This window comes from Macaca thibetana, chromosome 1 (genome assembly GCF_024542745.1).
Source record: "Macaca thibetana thibetana isolate TM-01 chromosome 1, ASM2454274v1, whole genome shotgun sequence".
NCBI classification, from domain to species: domain Eukaryota; kingdom Metazoa; phylum Chordata; class Mammalia; order Primates; family Cercopithecidae; genus Macaca; species Macaca thibetana.
This window is the reverse complement of record NC_065578.1, coordinates 96,649,534-96,672,418: the sequence shown is the minus strand read 5'-3', so window position 1 is coordinate 96,672,418 and position 22,885 is coordinate 96,649,534. Positions and strand designations below refer to the sequence as shown.

Below are 22,885 nucleotides of genomic sequence, written 5' to 3'. Positions count from 1 at the left end.
GGGAAAGATGCCAAGAGAAGGGAAATTAAAGGGAAACACTTAGCAAAACCTTAGCTCTCACAAAGACTTCTCATTTTTCCATACATAAAACAATACCCTCACATATCTAAGTCTATTGAAAGACTTAGTTGAGACATGAAAGGGCAAATGTTTGCTTTTGCTTTCAGGTACTAAAAAATCTTTTAAAGAATAATTAAAAGCTGAGAAGTAAAAATGCTCCAGAAAGAATACAAATACTGGCATTCGTTTTCCATTTGACATTTTCCAATGTCTATAAATGCTATTGATTTCAAATTCTAAATTATTTCACTTCTGAACACGCCTTGTAGAATTATTACAGTGCTATTTGTGTGGGCTTGTAATCATTGATTGTGACATTATACTCTCCATAAATGTGCCATTGTGAATAATTAAACTTGTTAGTATTTTGTTTGCCTACAGCCTTTAGAGTGATAGCCCTTTTTTGGCAATCATAATATGTTTCTCTAGTTCAGTTTCTGCTGGATATGGGAAATACATCTTTTTTTTCTGAAACTTTTCAATACATTTCCATTTGCAAATTTTAAATTTTAAGAACTGCTTCATAATATATTCAGCATTTAGTAAATTAGAATTCTGGGAGTCTTATGATTTGTATTTCAAAGTTTATAAATAAATAATCTTCTAGAATGAAAACAGATCTTTTTTCATACCAGTTACTGGCTATGAAAACACTAGCCTAGAGTAAAACAAATATTAGTGTTCCAAAAAAAAATACATTGTGACCGTTGGCCCTATTTACACTAGATTGTAAATATACTTGAAAAAATCTGAAAGTGTTATAGTTTAATATTATTTCTGTTGACTTCTGCACAATTACAAAGAGTCTCTGAGCTCTGTTGAGAAAACCAGTATATAGCGATTTTGGCAAAGGTTACTAAAATATGTCACTCCCCTCGAGGCATGGAAACCATGCTCTAGCTCTGCCTCTGTAACTAGATTTAACATATCTGTGATGCTGAATGCCCAAATCTGAATGGTCGAATGCTGTTTGGAATCATTATACACAATTTAAGCACTTGGACGATGAGACACTTATGTCAACAATATAAATTGGGAAAAAACAAAAACAAGGAAGAACATCTATGAATGTGGAAAAATATATGCATCACATTTTGCTTAGATATGTGCAGTAGATACAGACTATATATCCTTTCCCTACCAAGTTGGTCCTGACAATGGACTGTCTCCTCTTCTTGCAAATGGAACCATTTGGCAATCAGTTGAGTCATCCAGGGTTGCACACTGGCCAATTTGCCTGCATATCCATGCCAGTAGACAAAGTAATGACCTCAATTTGACAAGAGCCTGAAATTTCATCAGAAAACATTAAAGATTGGAAAAGTAGCCAATAGAGAAAGGATATTTCATTACAAACCATCATAGACTTGACATAACTATGAGCCAAATATTCCTTAAAGATTCAGCTGGGAAGTTAAGTTTATGACTACAAGGTTTTAATAGGAATAACACCCCTGAGTGCCTCCTCTCTTGTTTTGGAGAGGTAAAGATACACTCAAATACCAATTTGGGCATAAAGTGTAAAAACAGACATTCTCATTATATGTTAGCAATATTTGTGATCAGTTGATGGCATTTTTTGAAATTTGGCTCTGGGGTCTTACTTAGCACTATAGTCAGCAAAGGGCCAAACTGCTTTTGTGGCTGGCTGAAGCTGTGCCTTTCTAAATAGAGTGATTTTTAGCATGCCTGGCTAATTCAAGAGTTATGATTTAGAGGTATAGTCTAGCCGTAATACCTGTCTTTACATGTGCATCATTTTGTACTCCATGTGTCCTTATTCTCAGTGACTAGTGATTTATCACTGACAATGTGTGTGTGTGTGTGTGTGTGTGTGTATGTTTGTGTGTACGTGCTTATATGTGATATATGTGGCTTCTTTAAAAGCATTGCTCTCTAGAAAATTTCATGGAGATTACAAACATTAACAAGGGCAACACCACCATAAAAATTGCTCTCACTGGGTCATCTAAGTTGACATTGATTTACCATCCATGATGTACTATTCACCTTTATAATATAAGCTCACAGCTTCATTTCTTTTCTTTTTCCTTTTTTTTTTTTTCTTTTTTTTTTTTTTTTTTTTTTTTTTTTGCGGCGGGGGACAGAGTTTCGCTCTTGTCAGCCAGGCTGGAGTGCAATGGTGTGATCTCGGCTTACTCTGCCTCCCAGGTTCAAGCGATTCTCCTGCCTCAGCCTTCCGAGTAGTTAGAAAGGCACCCGCCACCATGATTTTTGTATTTTTACTGGAGACAGGTTTTCACCATGTTGGCCAGGCTGGTCTTGAACTCCTGACCTCAGGTGATGCACCTGCCTTGGCCTCCCTAAGTGCTGGGATTACAGGCATGAGCCACAGCGCCCTGCCACAGATTCATTTCTTTTCTTTCTCTTTCTCTTTTTCTTTTTCTTTTCTTTTACTTTTTTTTTTTTTTTTTTTTTTTTTTTTTTTTTTTGATATGGAGTCTCGCTCTGTTTCCCAAGCTGGAGTGCAGTGGCATGATCTCTGCTCACTGCAAGCTCCGCCTCCCGGGTTCGCGCCATTCTCCTGCCTCAGCTCCCATTGTAACTGGGACTACAGGCGCCCGGCTAATTTTTTGTATTTTTAGTAGAGACGGGGTTTCACCGTGTTAGCCAGGATGGTCTCGATCTCCTTACCTCGTGATCCTCCCGCCTCGGCCTCCCAAAGTGCTGGGATTACAGGAGTGAGCCACCGCGCCCGGCCTCACAGATTCATTTTCTATTTGCAAATGGGAAGATGTCCTCATATCTTGTAAAATGAAGTATTTGAAAGATTCTCACCACCAAAAGAATTTTTTAGAAGTGGATTCATGTAGGAGATGCTCACTTTTGAGATGGGCGTTTTGCTACTTCTTATTTATGTATTCATATATTTTTATTTTTAATGAAGTGTAGTTCAATACAACATATTGCACAGATATTATATCTGTTCACCTAAGTTAGCTTACAGAATGGTACACATCTGTAGTGACACAATGTGAAACAAGATAGAGGATATTTCCTTCACACCAGAAAGTTCTCTTGGGTTGCTTGGTAGTCAGTTTCTCCATCTCCAGCTGAGACTTTTACCACCATAGATTCTTTTTATCTGTACTAAAACTTCATATAAATAGTATTCATTCGATTCTCTCTTTCTCTTTCTTACCTTTCTTCCCTGCTTACCTCCATGTGTGTGAGACGAGGGGACATGTCTGGCCTCATGTGCTCAATATAATTTTTTAAATAATATTGTCACATTTATCAGTAGAAATTTCATTTTTATTGCTAGTCGTTTTCATTCTATTAATTGACTAAATTTTGTTTATCCATTCTCCAGTTAATGGATATTTCGGTTGTTTCCAGTTTTGAGCTGTTATGGGTAAGGTTGTCATGAACATTTTTGTGCATATACTTTTTTAGTCTTGTTTTCACTGTTGAGTGAATATCTAGGAAAGAAATTGCTGGGTGATAGGATAGATGTATGTGACTTTTTATAGAAACTGTCAAACAATTATCCAAAGTGATTTATCTTTTTTTATTTTTTAATTTATTGTTTATTTATTTATTTATTTTGAGACGGAGTCTTGCATTGTCACCTGGGCTGGAATGCAATGGCATGATCTCAGCTCACTGCAACGTCTGCCTCCCCTGTTCATGTGATTCTCCTGCCTCAACCTCCTGAGTAGCTGGGATTACAGGCGTGTGCCACCACACCCGGCTTATTTTTTGTATTTTTAGTAGAGACAGGGTTTCACTATATTGGACAGACTGGTCTCAAACTCTTGACCTCGTGATCCGCCCGCCTTGGCCTCCCGAAGTGCTAGGATTACAAGCGTGAGCCACTGTGCCTGGCTGTGATTTATCATTTTATACTCCTTCCAGCAGCATATGAGAGTTTGTTTTCTTCCACATTGCCATCAACATTTGCTGTTATCAGTCTTTTGGATTTTTAGCCATTCCCGTGGACCTAAAATGGTATCTCATAGTGATTTTAATTTTGAGTTCCCTGATCATTTGTATGTCATTTTTTAAAGTATTGTTCAAGTATTTTGTCTATTGTAATCTTTTAACTGTTGGTTTCTAGTTCTTTATATATTTTGGATATGAGTTCTTTTTAAAATATATTTGTGTGAATATATTTTTTTCTAGACTTCGGCTTCTTTATTTTCTTAATGATGTCTTTTTTTGAAGTCCAGTTTATCAATTTTTTAAAAAATTAGTCATTGCTTTTAACATCCTTTCCATGAAATTTTTGCCTAATTCAGGGTTACAGATATAGTCTCCTTTTGTTCTCCCTAGGAACTTTATGGTTTCAAGTTTTACATTTAGATTTACAATTCATCTTGAATCTTTAAAAAAACTGTGTATGAAGTGAGGTAGAGGCCATAGTTTCGTTTCTTTTCCTTTCTTTTCTTTTCTTTTCTTTTTCTCCGCTTCCTCTTAAAAATATCCTGCTTTTCTCACACCATTTGTTAGAATGATTTCCCCTCATTGAACTGACTTCCTCCCTTGGTCAAAAATTAATTGGCCTTATCTGTGGGACTGCATCAGGACTCCGTTCTCTTTCACTTACTTGTCATATATTCTAATGTCGTTGTCTTTATTATTATAAATTTAAAGCAAGTCCTAAAGTGAAATCGTGTCCTTGAGTTATTTTCTTTCCTGATTGTTTTGGCTAATCTACATCCTTTGTATTTTTTAATAACATTAAGAATCAGCTTATCAGTTTCTTCAAATAAACCTTTTTGGATTTTTGTTTTGGGTTGTGTTGAATCTAAAGATCAATTTGGTGAAGTTTAACATCTTAACAGTATTGAGTCAACAAGTCTATGAATATGATATGTCTCTCTATTTTCTTAAGTATCATCAATTTTTCTCAGAAATATTTTACAAAATATTTTTAGTGTAGAGATCTTACATATCTTTTCTAAATGTACTCCTATTTGTTGCTTTTTGGTGCTATTGGGAATATTATTTTTTAACTTTCTAATTGCTTCTTGTGAGTACATGGAATAGAAAGTATAAACAGTATATAGAGAAAGAATTTTTTAACATTAAATCTGATTTTAGCTATAGGTTTTTTAATAGATGTTCTTTGTCAGATTGAGGATAGTCTCACCCTTGTTTTCCTTACAGTTCTCATCATGGATGGATTTCAGATTTTCCTGTGTGCACTTTCTGTACCCTTTTGAGATACTCATATGGCTTTTCTCTTTTATTCAGTTCATTGGTGAATTACGTTAATTGATTTTCAAATGTTAAAGCATTTATTAGTCCACTTCACACTGACATACACGAGACTTGGCAATTTCCAAAGAAAGAGGTTTAATTGGACTCACAGATCCATGTGGCTGGGGAGGCCTTGCAATCATGGTGGAAGGCAAGGAGGAGCAAGTGACGTGACATCTTACATGGATGGCAGCAGACAAACAGAGAGCTTGTGCAGGGCAACTCCCATTTTTAAAACCATCAGATCTCATTCACTATCACAAGAATAGCACAGGAAAGGCTCGCCCCCATAATCCAATCACCTCCCACTGGGTTCCTCCCATAACATGTGGGAACTGTGGGAGTTACATTTCAAGACAGGGTTTGGGTGGGGACACATCCAAACCATATCAAATTACATTCGTATTCCTGGGATAAACTTTATTTGATCATGATGCTCTACACCTTTTATATATTGCTGAATTTGTTTAATACAAGTATTTGGGTTTAACTCATTTTACTTTCCTTTAATTTATTTGTCAGGTTTCAATATCAGGATTATGCTGGCTTTATAAAATGAGTTGAGATTGTCTTGTTTTTCCTGTTTGTGTAAGATTTTCGAGTTTGTGTAAGATTGGTATTATTTCTTCCTTTAGTTTAATAGAATTTACCAGCGAAGCCATCTGGGCTCGCAATTTGCTTTGTGAAAATGTTTTTTATTATGAATTCAACTTCTGCAATAGTTATGGATCTATTTTTAATTTTGACTTTCTGTTTTTTGTTGTCTCAATTTTGGTTAGTGGTGTTTTGCATGGAATTTGTCCATTTCACTTCAACTGTTGAGTTTATTGTATAACATTGTTCATATTGTTCTATTATTATCATTTTATATTTTTAGAAGCTGTAATGATGGCATTTTTAAAGCATGTACTATGTGCTTGTCACTGTGCTGCCTGCTTTACTTAGATTATTCTATTTTATTCTATTTGGTTCTGTATTAGGTACATTAGAAATTCATGCCTACTCAGTGGCTATACAAATCACTACTAGTTTTTATCATCCATTTGACTGAGGCACATCCCCAACTGGTAGTCCAAAGTCCTAAAACATCAGGGGTCCCAGGGGCCACATAGATATGCACAACTTGAAACTAGCTTCCCATTTTTGGCATGTAGCTGACCTGTGGTATGTTGAGAGGTTGCCAGACTGCTCTATATCCTCATGCTCTAGGGTACTATTACAGTTCCTTTAGGTAATACTTTAAGAGATCTTGTCTGAAGTAATGTAGTCTTAAGTTCTTTTTCCTTTCCTAGTTGGTCGTATGTTCTTTTTAATACATGCTACAGATTCCTGCAGTATTTATGATGTTTGTTAAAAGTATAGATGCATCTGTGAAAATTATAATTTACATCACTGGCAATAGTTACTGAATGGTTGAATGCAGTGGAACACTTGTTCTCTTCCATTATATAAGCTCTCTGTATTCTGAAAAAGTGGATCATACTATTCTAGTTGTAATTCTTATCTCTTCTGTTTGATAAAAATCCTAATATTACTTTTCATCAGACTAGAAAGATCCTTATGATCTCTAGAAAGGCTACAGACAGGGACATGTATAAAGAGTATAGATTCTCTTTAGTCTCCCCTGAGAAATATTTTTGTTGGCAGTAAATAGCAATATTTATTAATTTATTAATAATTAACAATTGCTATTAGAATAGCAATATTTTTATTAACAGTAAATAGCTTTGAACTTCCCTCATTTGATCTTTTGTTTAAATTTAAACCTGTTTTTTCTTATACTAGGTCAATATTTTTAATGCTTTTTGAAAAGTAAAATATCATATAGAAATTGATATTGGTAGCTGTGAGAGCTGGGGGTAGGCTGTTTTCCTGCCTAAGAGGCAACATCCCTACACTATGTAATGCACTGTGTACCATTTCCCAACCTGAGAGGCTACTTCGGTTTTGCTGTTAACATGTTTTATAAATATGATTTGCTCATTACTATATCTGCAATTTTTCTCACCTTGTTCCCAACCTCTGCCACAGTTTGAAATATCCTAATTTTAGTCCCAGACCTACCCACTTAGCTTTCAAGAGTTCAGCTGAAGTAAGTCCTGCATCTTCCTCAAAGCTTTCCTAGACCACCTCAGATTTCCTGACTCTCCTTGTCTTCTAAGTTTCAACAGTGCCTGTTGTGTGACCCACAAAATCGGGCATGTGAATATGGATTGTCCATGTTTTTATCTCATTGACCCAGCCTTATAAGCTTGCTGAGAAGAGACGTCTCTTCTGCTGCCTTTGAGCAATAGCCATGGTGCTGGGTACAAGAAATAATTTTGATTGAAAATGATTTTTCATTTTTTACCCTATTGAAATTTAGGAAGAAATGTTATTGTCAACTAACTGAGAGAGCAACAAAACAGTAGAACTTCTCTTTTTCAAAGTGCCTGGTCAGTTTTAGAGTGAGCATTGATTCAGAGGGTTCAGATAAGGGCCCAGGTCCTTGTCCACAACCACATCTTTGAGAGTTGTCCAGGCTGAAGAAGAGAACAAAACGCCATCAACTGCTGTACAGCCTGTGTTTCAGTAGACTCTGAGGGACACAGCCTTATCACAGGGCATAGAGATTAACACATGTAATTCTTTGTAAAGTGAAAAGAGAATGCGTTGCTGAGAGTGAAAGGAATGGTTTTACAGTACAGCAAGTGCTGCCATGGACACCCTGGCCACAGAACCACCCACAGAGTAAACAGAGCACAGGATTTCAAAGAGAAAAGAAATCGTGATTTTCCAAGGGAAGAAGTAATAGGATCGTAATGGATGTGGAACCTCTTTTTTGTTATTTTTCTGTATATTCTCAGAATAATGCCCACTTGTTATCCTGGATTCTCCCAAGAGTAAAATGAAACTGTGGTCATCGGCATTATCATTGTCATTATAATCTTCCTCTTTCTTCTACGCAAATAATCATTTTTTAAAACACATAGAATGGTGAGTTTTTATGCTTGTAACATTTGCTCTGGACATCCTTAAGCAAAATCACATGAGAAATGTTACTTCAAGTCCACTAAGTCTGTCATAGGTGAGAATAATTTCTTGGTAGGGGAAATATGTCTTTTTTTAATAGTTCTTCTATTTATACTTATAGGTAAACCTTTGAATTTGTAAGCAAAAAGCATTGCCAGAAGCTCTTATTTGGAGATACTGAGGCATGTGTTTGTTAATCTGGAAATAAAGAAAAACCCTCATATTCAAACCCAGCAATGAATTTTATGGTGATATTGCAGACTAATTGTTTTATTGTTGTAATGCATTATTTAACCATGCAGCCCTGCCTTTCTTACATGCACATACTATTTAATTCCTTGAGCCTGAATTTCCTTGTCTGTAAAATGGAGATAATGTATATGTGACTTGTAATGATGTGAGGATATAAATAACGAGTGAATAACTTAGCAGAGCAACTGGTACTTAATAGGTTCTCAAGTTATTTCAGTCTAACCATAAAAATAATATTGCCACTGGCTTTGAATTCTAATTTCATTTTTTCATATGAAGTGGACAACAGCTTAAAAATTATAAAGGTTTCAAATAGTTTTACTACTCGCAACCAAGACACACTGTATAATCCCACATCAATGGATCTTAGTAGTATAAGGAACTGAATAGCAAGGAAGAAACTGAGTTAGAACTCTGGTCTATTTTAAATGATAAATACTAACCGCGATGTAAAACCATTTATGCATTTCCTCAATAACTCTACTTTGAAAGTGCACACCATTTTTAAAGTAAAAGCACATTTAAGATTGATAGTAAGAAAAATTTACTACTTGTTCCTGCATCAAGGTTATAGAGCAAATAATACAATGAAGGTATTATACATATTCGTAGATATATATGATTATAGTTTACACCAGCCTATCACATGAATCAATTTGTAAAAACTCTCCTGTTTCCAAAGAGAGTACATATGTTATGGCCTCTACCATGGAAACTAAACCAACTTGGAAATAGCAATAATGTCCTTAATTCAGTAATTCTTTTTCTTTTAGCTGTGTTTTTCCTCTGGGTAAACATGTCTGCACACTGGATTTCTTTCTAAATCTGAGTGTCCTCTCTGGCCATATTGAAGAATGTGCTTACTGTACTGTTTCATTAAACTGCTGTGTTATCGGGTAATTGTTTAAACATAATGCCATAGCACTATCAAAAGGAAAGGTGAACTAATGGCATTTGCAAATGTCAGGGATTATCTTAACACTTTTATTATAGTTTATAAAAAGTAGGTTCAGGGCATTTCATGGCAATTATTTCTACAGAAATTGGTTATTTAAATAAATTGCTAATTATCTGAAGATGACAGTATTGAAAATGCTACTAATGAGTTGTTTAATAAGTGTAGCTTGTGGTGGCCACCTACAGGTTGAATATAGAAAGAACATACATATAGACTAATTATGCCTAGTAAATGCCGTATATTTTTCTCTCTAGTGACATTTAAAGACGTTTAGCTCTTCATGCCATCTTTTGAGACTTGGACAGTATAGTGAGTTTCTAAGCTCCTGATAAATTTGGTTTTGGATCTAAAACAAATTTCACTTTGCTTCTGTAATTGTCTTTGTCCTATTATTGTTGGACATTATCTTTAGTTATAGCTGTTATGATTTTATAATTTATCATCTGAACTGGGATACTTTTAGACCAAAGGTAGATAGCTATTTTTCCATCATGTAATTACAAATAAATATGGGTATAATAAACTGGGACTCTCCTGGGCAAACTGATCTATATGATTACTCTGGTTGTGCAATTACTAACTACTCTACTTCTAATTTAATTTTTATCCAACAATTAATATCATGCCTATTTTTATATAATGTTAATTTTTATGCTTTTATCATACCTGAATAATATATCTTTATTAATTATAACAATTATTATTATTAACTCTTCTTTCTGAAGCTTAATTTATATCCAGACATTTAAAATCAGGAAGCAGCATAGCATTGTGGTTAAGAGCATGGTATTGGGAGTCAGGTAGGCCTGATTCAAATACTGGACCCACACTTTCTAACAGAGTGATCTTGAGCATGCGGCATTTATCCCTACTGAATCTCAGTTTACACATCTATGAAAATAGAGACAGAAATACCTATTTCATAGTAATGTCACCAGCACAATGTATGCAAAAATAAGTAGGAAAATACCTGTCAATTAGAAAATATTCAAAAGAGGAGCATTTATATTTAACATATTTAATCTTAAAAGTTCATTGTAACTCATACTTGCTTCTTTTCCAAGTCAATCACTGATATCTACTGGAAAACTATAGAGCATGTAAAATTGCTCGTAAACTACCAAGAAGAAGTTATAGTATCCCCAAATTTTGAATAGGAAGAGAAAAACTAATCCAATATTTCCTATAGTACAGAGAAGTCTTTCTGTTGCATCTTGCTGTCAAGTAGCCATCAAGATTCAAGGAACAGGGAAGTCCCATTGTAGCTGGTTTCATTGCTGAATTTACAATAAGTTAATTATAAAAATAAGAATAATAAAATCAATTATGTATGCTGAAATGTTCGTTCCAATTTTCTACATAGGATAAGCCCTTTTTTTTCTTGGTTATCCTTCAAATATTTGGAGACTGTTTATAGGATTTCTTTTAATCACTATATAGAAGTATATGATATGTGTGTAAGAAAGATCAAGAGAGGTCATCCTATTCACTCTGTTGTGTTTGTAGATCTTTTATCTAAAATATTGGACACAGAACCAAACATGTTCTTTGTAATGTACAGAGGATAGAATCACTGTATATCCCATATGTAAAAATGTCACATCATATGTTCTGATGGTTCTTGTAAGGTGAATTTTAGGGACATTATAAAAATAGATATTTTTACTACAGAAGTAAATTATAACACCGTTTTATCAAAAAGAATCCAACAATAAAAAGTGTGTGTGTGTATACATATATATATATATATATATACACACACATACTTGAAAGGTCTTCAACCCCTTTACAGTGGATTCACCCCCTTTTCCAGAGATGATACCTGTGAACAATATGAAATTCAACATTACATGCATTTACATGCACACATAATAAATGTAATCACATACTTTTTTGCCAACAATGGTACCATACCATATATATTGCTCTGCTACTTGTGATTAACTCTTAACATTATAAATTAGAGCTATTTGCATCTCAATTTTAAAGGTTTTCTAGTATATCATACATTGATAAACTATAATTTATTTAATAGAGTAGCTACTCATGATACTTTAGATTGTTTTTCACGATTTTGCTACAGAAAATAATGCTTCCAGGAACACAGTGCGTATGTAATTTTCTGTCTAAGCACTAACAGAACAGATTCTGCAAAAAAGACTTAGAGTATGTATATATTATACACACACACACACACACACACGTTGCAAATCACACTTAAAAATCTAATAAAGATTGATTCACACAGATACACACATTTACTACCATAGACTCAAGCTACGAATATTCATAATTTTGAAATCAATGAAATAGCATATGGATTACAAAAGGATCCCCAAATGTTATATCTAGGAATAAATATTAACAACCCTTAAAAATTAAGTGTTTATTCTTATATGGTTATAGCTGAATGTTTATTTTTCTGATCCATTTTCTCTGGCTTTGACACTAATATTAGCTTATATACAGTATAAGCTAAGCACTGTTCCAAGTCCTTCCCATGAGTTGTATCATCTAATACATCCCAACTCCCTGGAATATTATTAGTATTAACGTCCCTGTTTTTCAATTAGGGAAAACTGGTGTTTTAGGCGGTTGAGGAGCTTGCTTTGTCAAAGCCACAATTATATAAAGCAAATGGTCTGAGATTTATACCTAATTGGTTGGACTTATTCTGTGTTCTCATAGCATCAAGCCCTACTAATACTAGTTTTCTTAGGCAAAAACAATCCAAAGATGGTCCTTTTTGTAATTGCTGCATAGTTACTTCTCAATAATAACTGAAAATGGGAAATTTCATGTCACAGAGACTTGATTTTTAATCATACTACATCCTTTTTAAACTATGTGACACTAGGCAAGTTATTTATTCAACTTGAGCTTCTCCTTCTTTATGTACAAAATAGAGAGGACAGTGCCTAGCTACAGAGTTATAATTAAAGTACACAGTGTACATGAAACCCTGCCTCAGTGTCTGCACGTGGAAATCACTCTATGAATGAGTGATCCTACTCATTCCACTAACAGTGGCTGACACTTTCAGAACGGAGAATGGCTCTCTTTGGTGAATATTATTAATTCTCTTGCTAAAAATAAATGCCTGGCACTTGCTAGGTACTGAGTTATTTAATATGAATCCACTAGGAACATATTGAATGCATTATGAAGCAGATAAACATAGCTATGAAGATATGAAGACTTGGAGAAAATATGAAAAATTCAACTAAAATTAAAACATTTTCAGAAGAAAATTTTTAGCTTTTCTAAAAACACTAAAATAACATCAAATAATCAACTTTATTTTTTCCCTTCCTTCTCTTTAAATTACATATCTCTACATATAACCCTAGATCTTTTTAGTACTTCAGTTTCTGGTTGAATTATGCAAATATTCTCAGAGGACTCTAATCCATGTGTAAAGATGTTATTTTTAAATAGCTGTGTCTCATGTATTTATTAGTATATTAACTTCATTAACATTTTACACTTGTTTTAGTAAAGCATAAATTTGTTGGTGCTTCATTTATACGTAGTTTATAAAAATCAATCTCTCACCTCCTAAATCCTTGAAATTCTTGATTTGCTAATTTTTTTTCTTTTGGATGATGCTAAAACTATTAACAATTAGACAGTCAAGGTTCAATTTCTAATGAATTTGTTATCCACTTAATTCATTATATTTTAATTAATGTAAGCAAATTAAAACTACATTTTCTTTTTGCATACACGGTGAGCACGAATGAGTACTATAACCCAATTTCTGTTTTATTGCCAGCTAGAGCTATTATCAGGGAGTTTATTGTGGACTTAGTTCTAACAATTAATTGTGTAACAGTCGCTGTCCTAGGAGTCAAATGATTAGGGGAAAAAAAACAAACAGAATTAAACTCAATTATTCAAAATTCCAGTTATTTAGCATATGTCCCAAACTCTCTTGCTCATTAAAAAATCCTTTCTTCTTCAAGGATTTAGTCATGCGAAGTACATCTCTGCCTCCTTTTCACCAATAAACTTGAGTTCAGATATTGTCATTAAAATCCATGTGCATTTTGCTTCTCAAAAAAAAAATTCTTAAATATATTGATGTCAGCCTTTGAGACTTTTTTCCTTTGGAGTCAAAGTAATCTTCTTCAACATTATGACACTGCTAAATGGCAGCTGTTAGGAAAAGAGAAAAAGGAGGGGATGTGTGTGGTCCTCTTAAGGTTTCAGAGGATAAAGTTCTGTCATCATAGGCATCATGCTTTTGTCTCCAATTTAAAAATTGGTTTTAATTGCATCACTAAACACACAAGAACACAGAAGGTAATGTCAAAGTAAACTACATAAATGCTGCCTCTGAAAGCAATTGTCCTTGAGGGTAGTACAAATTATAACAGCAAACACTTCTACAATTTTTATTATGTAAAATAATAAAAATGGCCTTTTAATAATTTTATAATAATAATAATAAATGGCCTTTTATATATTATGTAATTTATTCTTCAAAACAGTTCTATGAAGATGTTATTATGTTTTTTATTATTTTATAGATGACAAAATTGAGATTCAGTAAGATTTAAAATGTTTCACAAAGTCACACAGCTTATAAATGGAACTTAAGATTTGAACCTCAGCAGTTGACCCAGTTGTCTGTCTGATGTTGGTAGCTAGTTCATCCTCAAATTGCCTTCTTGATAGAATTCATATTAATAGTATTTATAAAATGTATAATGCTCTAACAAATGTGAATTGTTTCTAATGGAATACTGGTAGAGAATGAGTAACTGGATTCAAATTATTACCTTGAAATAACCTACTACAACAGTAAGACCTGGTGTTTTGTGAGTCAAGCGTACATATATAGTTAGGACACAAACTGATGAACCAGGAAAAAAAAGCCATAGGTGCTTAAAAAATATTTTGTGGATAGACAGATGAATGGATAAATGAAGATTGAGTAAGGAACCTGATTGTCATAATACATTAATACACACATATCAATATGTAATACTATAGCCAATGATAGTGTTTCTGAAATTGTATTTAAAATGATATCTGACAAACTAGAGTTCATTTTCTTAAGAAAAATACTTTTCATCAAAATCAGATTGATTAACAATTCAAAATCTCTGGATTACTAAAATGTTTTTCTAAAACATGAATCAATCCAAAAATGTTCTGTATAGTTTATCTAAGACAATCTATGAATTCAACACACTGACTTGTATTTTAAATTGTGACTACATGGAGGGCCTAGATTGATTAGAGACCAAAAGTTACAGTTCAGTCTAGTCCACCAGGAGAGCCACATAATGCAAATCAAAGTTCTTGGTAGCAACGTTGCAACTCATAAGTCCAGTTTATTTTTTGTTTGTTTGTTCGAACCTGCAGCTTGTTTCAAAACGTAGGAACTCAGTGGCTTGATTTTTATTGGAGGATTCCACACAGTTGAAGCAGAATGACTTGATGTAACTGAATTCCCCATTAGGTTCAACTGGCCACCCCATGTAGATGAGGGCTTAATTTAAATTGCATGTTACCTATTAGTTCATTTAAGTGTATAGGATTTCAATTTCTTGATTTAAAACTTGTTGTTTCCTTAAGGATAGAGCCCGTATACACATTCCTTGAACTTCTCACACTGGCTTCTTCCTCCCTAGTCTTTGGTCTAAAATCATTAATCGCTGTAGCAGTGACAGAATTTTAAAAGACCTTTATCTCAATAAATGTAATTCAGGAAGTCTTTATGATGTTAATTGGCATATGTACACTTTTGTATGGCATTGATATATGTATTTTCTTTTAAACCAAAAGTTTTATTTTTATCTTGAACCTATTATTATTTCATTTGTCATTTTAAAACTAAAAATGAATTCTGTATAACAATTTAGAAAGATCTAGTTTCCTTCTAGAAACCATTCTTAGTGGGTGAAGTCATTCTTAAAACCTATTCCTCATAAAAATGCTGAGAACAGGTAGATTATATTTCATATTAAATCAGTTGAGCTATAAAAAAATCAAATTGGGTTTATAATGGAAATAAAAACTGACTTTACTATAGTCCAGCAACAGAGAGATCATTTCTTCATTTTTTGGATCTCATTTCCTCAGAGAACACAGTTACTCTTAAATTTTAAAAAAAATACTTTTATTTTTGAATTGTTTTTCTGTTCATTAGGTACATTATACAAATTCTTAGAAAGGAATAAAAACATAAATTAGAAAATGTCTTATTGACCTAATTGAACATCTTCCAATGCCAATAAGAATTTGCTGATTTTTTTAACACCTGTGTAGTAATGTTGCCCTTTAAGTGTCACTGGTTGATTTTTCAAAGCTGTGTTGCCATTTTATGTCCATTAATATCAATTGGAATATGTGGCCAAATCCCTGTATACCACTTTGAAATTTTACCCCTTACTGTTAATGATAGTCTTCTAACAGTGGAGATAGAAATAAATTATTTATCTACTTAGCTCAAATTTACTCTCTTGGGTCAACTAAATAAGGGAGAAAAAAAAACAATATTTCTTTATTACTTCAAAGTAGTGTGTATGTAAAGAAGCCATTGGGTTAATATGTATTGACTGTGTCAGTTATATTGTGCGGAGATAGCTGTGTGTCTATCAAAAAGTTTGTTATAGATTTCTTTAAAAATGCCTTCCTTTAACTTTTATTGTTATGTAGATTTTTTAGTATAACTAAAGATGTGTATATACATATGTGTGTTTTTGTATTCTCACTATAAATTCTGTCCACTATTAGCCTTTTTATGGTTAAAACATAAAAACTGTGAGGAATCACTGATAGATAATATAGAATTAGAATCTTAATGTCCATTTTCTAATTTGCGCAACTTAACACTTTGTATTCAAAATGTCTGTTATGAATTTTGAAGTGTCAGTACTCAATATTCCTAACTAAGAAATACTATAGTAATATGTAGAGGAAGATGTTTTAGGTGTGGGAGCCACAAGTAGACATTTCCACAAACATTTTTGTGTTGAGTACAAAAGCATTAGTCGTGAAAAGGTTCGATTTTATCTGAAACAGATATGAACAGGATAAAAAGAAAGCCACCTATATTTTCTATTCTTTTCTTTTCTTTCATTTTATTTTATTTTTATTTTTTTGAGACGGAATCTTGCTCTTGTTTCCCAGGCTGGAGTGCAGTGGCGTGATCTCAGCTCACTGCAGCCTTTGCCTCCCGGGTTCCAGCGATTCTCCTGCCTCAGCCTCCCAGGTAGCTAGGATTACAGGTGCGTGCCACCACGTCCAGATAATTTTTGTATTTTTTAGTAGAGATGGGGCTTCACCATCTTGGCCAGGCTGGTCTCAAACTCCTGATCTCAGGTGATCCATCTGTCTCGGCCTCCCAGAGTGCTAGGATTACAGGTGTGAGCGACCACTCCCAGGCTCTTTTTTAGACTTTATTTTTTAGAGCAGTTTAGGTTCACAGCAAAATTGAGAATAAGGTACACAGATATTCAGTATATACGCCGCTCCAACACATGCATGTCCTCCTTCATTATCAACATTCCCCACTAGAGTGATACATTTGTTATAATCGATGAACTTGCATTGACACATACAGCCTAACCACCCAAAGTCCAAACTTTACAATAGGTTTCACATTTGGTGTTGTGCATTCTACGAGTGTAACAGATATATTCTCTAAGTGGGTTTTTTGTGTGTGTAAATGTATAACAACATGCATCTACCATTATAGTATATACAGATTTTCACTGTCCTAAAAATCCTCTTTGCTCTGCCTATTTATCCCTCCCATTCACTCCTTACAACCACTGATATTTTCACTGTCTCCACAGTTTTTCTTTTCCAGAATGTCATATCGTTGGAATCATATGGTATCTAGCCCTTTCAGATAGAAAGCTTGCTTTTTTAACTTTTTGTTTCTTTTCTTATTTAATTATTTTATTTTATTTTTTAAAATTTAATTTAATTTTAAGTTCTGGCCAGTTTTTAAAGGAAAGCTGTGTGTGCTACCTCAGAGTAAGCACTCCAGTAAATACATATTGATATTGCTGGTGACTAGTGGTGGCGGAGGTGATGACAAAGAACTCACCACATGAGGCTGAACCAGTTGTTTGGTTATGGTGTTTGTGGAGCCCTGGTTTAAGGCAATGTCATATTCTTGCATAAATTGAACTGTCTTTAGTTCAGAAAATGCTTAAAGGACCCCTGACTTATAAGGGAACACCAGAAATATCAAATTATATTCATTTATTATGAAAGCATCAATGTACTCTGGGATGTTTAACATTTGATAATTCAAAGTAGCTTTAGTACAATATATTCATTTAAAAAATAGCCCCAAAGTATTCTTTCCATCTATACAATTTTTATTACTATTAGGGAATAATATACTGGTAATGTCTGGCTAATTAAATATTTAACTAAATGCAAACACTCTACTGGATTCTAGTAAATTCTCTTTAACTTGATTAAAACTTTCTAATATGTGAAAAATTGAATTAGACTCCCAATTTTTTTTTCAAATTGTGGGAAGTACATATAAAAAGCAACATGGAATCTGTAAGTTCATTGGCATCTTGCCTTTTTTAACAGATTCTGTGTTCACAACAGCTGCTTAGTACTCTGCAGAAACATAACATAGCTGTATGTCTACTGATGCACTATATGTGATTGTTTTTCTTTTCAAAATCTGCTGTTCCTTGTTGTTTTTTGTTTGTTTGTTTTTGAGACAGAATCTCACTCTGTCACCCAGGCTGGAGTGCAGTGGTGTGATCTCGGCTCACTGCAACCTCTGCCTCCTGGATTCAAGCAGTTCTCCTGCCTCAGCCTCCCAACTAGCTGGGATTACAGGCGCCTGCCACCACGCCTGGCTAATTTTTGTTTTTGTATTTTTAGTAGTGATGGGATTTCGCCATGTTGTCCAGGCTAGTCTCAAACTCCTGTCCTCAGGTGATCCACCCACCTTGGCCTCCCAGAGTGCTGGGATTACAGGCGTGAGCCACCGATGCTCAAATGTTCTATGCAGTCTTTTACACATTACTGTATATCAAAATGTAATATGCATATAATATGTGTGCATAGAGAATTCTGTGTTTGCTACACCTACTTGTATAACACCTAAATTCAATATTAGTATCAAAGTCCTTAAAATTAAAAAAAATCCATTGACAAATTAACATGCCTTAAAACATAGCTTTTATACACTACATATGTACACATCTTAAACAGAGATAAAGTAATTTGAAATTTGTCCGGTATGACACCGTCATCACATGATAGTAATAGAAGTAATATAAGACAGTATACTCAAGTGGTCAGTGTGCTAACCATTGATTATTCTGACTTTGTGTAGGGACAGCAATCAGACCTATTGCTTTGAGAGCTGTGACCTCCATTGCTCGTGCTCTGCCTGGATTTCCCATTTTGGCTACTGGTGGAATTGACTCTGCTGAAAGTGGTCTTCAGTTTCTCCATAGTGGTGCTTCAGTCCTCCAGGTAATCACTGTGTTTGTCTGTCCCTTTTAAAAGTCTCCATCTCACAAATACAATGTAAGTTATGTGACAAAAAATATATATATATATTCTTTTTTGGGCCTCTTGAAAAGGAGGACATTTGGGATCAAAATGGCAGCATGTATTAAGTTCCTCTGATGAGTTAAGAAGAGACCTGAGGTTTGTTTCCTGTCCTTTGAGGGGTTATGAACCCACTGTGTTTTTCTAATGTATTTATTCACCCATGTGTTTCTGAAATAAATGAGATCAGGTAACCAAATGCATACTGTCCTACTGGAAAAACAACACATGAGGAAATCTGGGTAAAAGTAAAATCTCAATTGAAAAACAAAATGAAATCAAGGGTATGAAAATCTATGTCATTACCAAATTTGATCCTAAGGTTCCTGAAGGATCCAGGAACCATTGCCAAAGAAGGAAATTATTGGCTTTATAACTTTTAAAATTTTAAAATAAATTGGTTGTTCAGCTTCTTGTAGTACAAAGCTGAGGGAATTTCTTCCCTTGTCCTCTTAAAGGGATGCTGTGAGATGTAGTGAATTGTACTCTTAATAACACCCCTAAAATAATGAAAATTAGACTTTAAAAATTATTCATATACTTTTTAAAAATAATGTTGCTCAACATGGGCTTAGTACTATCAGCACATTTTAGCATAAGAATTTATCATTCAGGTTTTGTAGCCTGAATTGACCTACGGATAAAACTTTTTATATGACTAGACTGTGAACTCTCTGGTAATACTCCATTAATAATGACTTCTCACTACTTAGCATTGATGGTAATTGGAAAGCAGAAAGTTTAGCATCACATATTCTCTGGCAAAAGGGTCGAGGGTAGAGTTCATGTTGCTAATTTGACAATCAGAATTAACATTGTCCTATGAAATACCTACAATCTAAGGTGGAAATACTATGTATTAGAAAGCTAACGGAGGCAGACTTTTGCTTCCAAGAAGATGGAATAGATTTACTTTTCTCTATGCCTCTCACACTATACAACTAAAGACCCTTATATATAAAACTCATATAAGAAGACTGAAAGGTGGAGAGAAGGCAGATTGGCTAGGGATCTCAAGACCCAAGAAACAACACAGTGGTGGGTTACCTGGGATTTTTTTCATCACATATCTCACACTTAGAGCCAAAGAAGCCCAACAACCCAGAAACAACAAGAGGCACAGACAAAAAGCCTGCTTTCTCTAACCAAAGAGCCAGGAAAGGGGCAGCCTAGCAAGAGAGAAAACTTTTAGACATAAATCCTCTACTTCACCCAACACCACAGATAAATATTCCATCCCTACACCCATCCATGCAAGCAAAGGACAAGTAGGGATCTTAGATGTCCACCCTTGCCAAGCAGTCTCACATCCCCACTGGGGAAAAAATGAGCCGTCACCCCCATCCCATGTCAGAAGCCTGGACTTCTACCCTCACCTGAGAGTAATGAGGTGTCCCTCCTCCTCCCTTCTGCAGTAGTAGTAGAGGAGGTCTAGTAGAGACTGGGGACCTTCATCATCACCATGTGGTAATAAGGCCACTCTCCTTTCCTCCTTCTTACGGTGTCAGTGAAGGCCAACTAGGGAGCAGCAACAAGGCGTGCCTGCACCTCTCAACCAGGGGTGTATCAGTGCAGGCTTGCTGGAGAGCCAGAATTCTCACCTCCTTCCAGCAGTAACCAGAAGCCATGCCCCTCGGGTGTCCAAGAAAGCCAAGTAAGATACCTGGGCTTCTGTCTGGCATTAAGGAGGTGGCGTTCTCCACTTCCCCTGCCAGACTGACACCAAGGAAGGCTACCAGAAGCAGAAAGTTTAGGTAAGATCAAGAGTCTCTTAATATTATACCAAAATTGTCAAGATTTCAATTAAAAATTACTCATCATACCAAGACCCAGGAAAACCTCAAGCTGGATCTTAAAAAAGAATTGATAGATGCCCACATTAACATAACAGAGATACTATAATTATCTGGCAGAAATCTTAAAGCCTCCATTATAAAATTGCATTAAGCAGCTACAAGTGTGACTGAAACAAATGAAACAACAGAAAGTCTCATCAAAGTAGTAGAAGATATAAAGATGGAAATTTTGGACTTAAAACTGCAGTCACTTAAATACAAAACTCAATTGATGTGTTCAATAGTAAAATGAGAGAACATAAGAAAGAATCAGGGGGCCGGGCGCGGTGGCTCACACCTGTAATCCCAGCACTTTGGGAGGCCGATGCGGGCGGATCACGAGGTCAGGAGATGGAGACCATCCTGGCTAACACGGTGAAACCCTGTCTCTACTAAAAAAAAATTAGCCGGGCGTGGTGACGGGCACCTATAGTCCCAGCTACTCGGGAGGCTGAGGCAGGAGAATGGCGTGAACCCGGGAAGCGGAGCTTGCAGTGAGCTGAGATCCGGCCACTGCACTCCAGCCTGGGCGACAGAGCGAGACTCTGTCTCAAAAAAAAAGAAAGAAAGAATCAGGAATCAGGGAACTAGAAGACAGAGCAATAGAAATTGACCAATATGAAAAACAGAGAAAAAAAAGACTGAAGAAAAGAATGAAAACAGCCCTCAGGGAACTGTGGGACTATAACAAAAGATGTAACATTTATGTCCTTAGAGTCCCAGAGGAGAGGTGAAAAAAGTAGGAAAGGAAAAAAAAATGGCTGAAAATATTCCAATTTTTGCAAAAGACATAAATCTGCAGATTCAAGAAGTTAAGGTAAACTTCCAAAGAGGGCAGCTTCAGAGAAATCCATACCAAAATCCATCATGGTCAAATTTCTGAAAACTGAGGAAAAAGATAAAACCTCGACAGCAGCAAGAGAAAGATGACACTTTACTTATTGGTGACAAACAATTCTAATGACAGTGGATTTCTCATCACAAGCCATGGAGTCTGGAAGGAAGCGGGACATTTTTCAAATGCTAAAACAAGAACTGTCAACTCAAAATCCTGTATCCTTCAGAAATGAACAAGAAATCAAGACATTCCCAGCTGAAGAAAAACTAACAGAATGTATTGCCAGGAATCCTTAACTGAAAGAATGGCTAAAGGAAGCTTTTTCAGAAGAAAGGAAATGATAAAAGAAGGCACCTTAGGATATCAAGAAGGAAGGAAGAATATGGAGCAGTGTCTTCAAAAAGAATCTGGAAGATAAGAGTATCCAGGCTTGAATATCACCTGAATTTATTTTCATGAACATGTAGAAATGCTTGGGCTGAAGGATACAATTGAGTTATGAGTGGGTTTCAGAAGAGACTCTTGCTCATGCTCAGGTGTGACCATGAGCAAGTCATGCATGGAAGTAAAGATTATTGGCTGTCTACCACGTGCTGCTAGTAACTGCTGCTACATACAGTATTTCCACAACCTACTTGAGAGTGAAATTTTTAAATCTATATTTTTTAATTGACATCAACTAAGGATTGGTGGATAAAAGTGGTGGATATGGCTTGGCTCTGTGTCCCCACCCAAATCTAACCTTGAATTGTAATAATCCCCACATGTTGTGGGAGGGACCTGGTGGGAGGCAGTTGAATCATGGGGGCAGGTCTTTCATGTGCTTTCCTGATAGTGAATAAGTCTCATAAGATCTGATGGTTTTATAAAGGGGAGTTTCCCTGCGCATGCTCTCTTGCCTGCCACCATGTAAGACGAGACTTTGCTCCCCGTTTGTCTTCCACGCTATTGTGGGGCCTCCCCAGCCATGTGGAACTGTGAGTCAATTAGACCTCTTTCCTTTATAAATTACCCAGTCTCGGGTATGTCTTTATTTAGCAGCATGAGAACAGACTATAGTCACATGACTAGCAATGGAGCCAGAATTCCCATCTAGAGTTTCACAGCCACAAAACAAATACTCTTCCAACTGGACACATGGCCTGTCTTCCC

The 22,885-nt window shown here is 35.2% G+C and overlaps 1 protein-coding gene across 4 annotated transcripts in view; it reads left to right on the top strand.

Annotated features, from left to right (window-relative positions):
* Positions 1–22,885, top strand: part of DPYD (dihydropyrimidine dehydrogenase) — an 861,482-nt gene that overhangs the window by 679,374 nt on the left and 159,223 nt on the right. For all 4 annotated transcript variants that reach the window (XM_050807345.1, XM_050807361.1, XM_050807352.1 and 1 more), the window contains one exon: positions 18,840–18,982. In XM_050807345.1, coding sequence (XP_050663302.1) covers positions 18,840–18,982 — 143 coding nt within the window. The remainder of the gene's footprint in view (positions 1–18,839; positions 18,983–22,885) is intronic.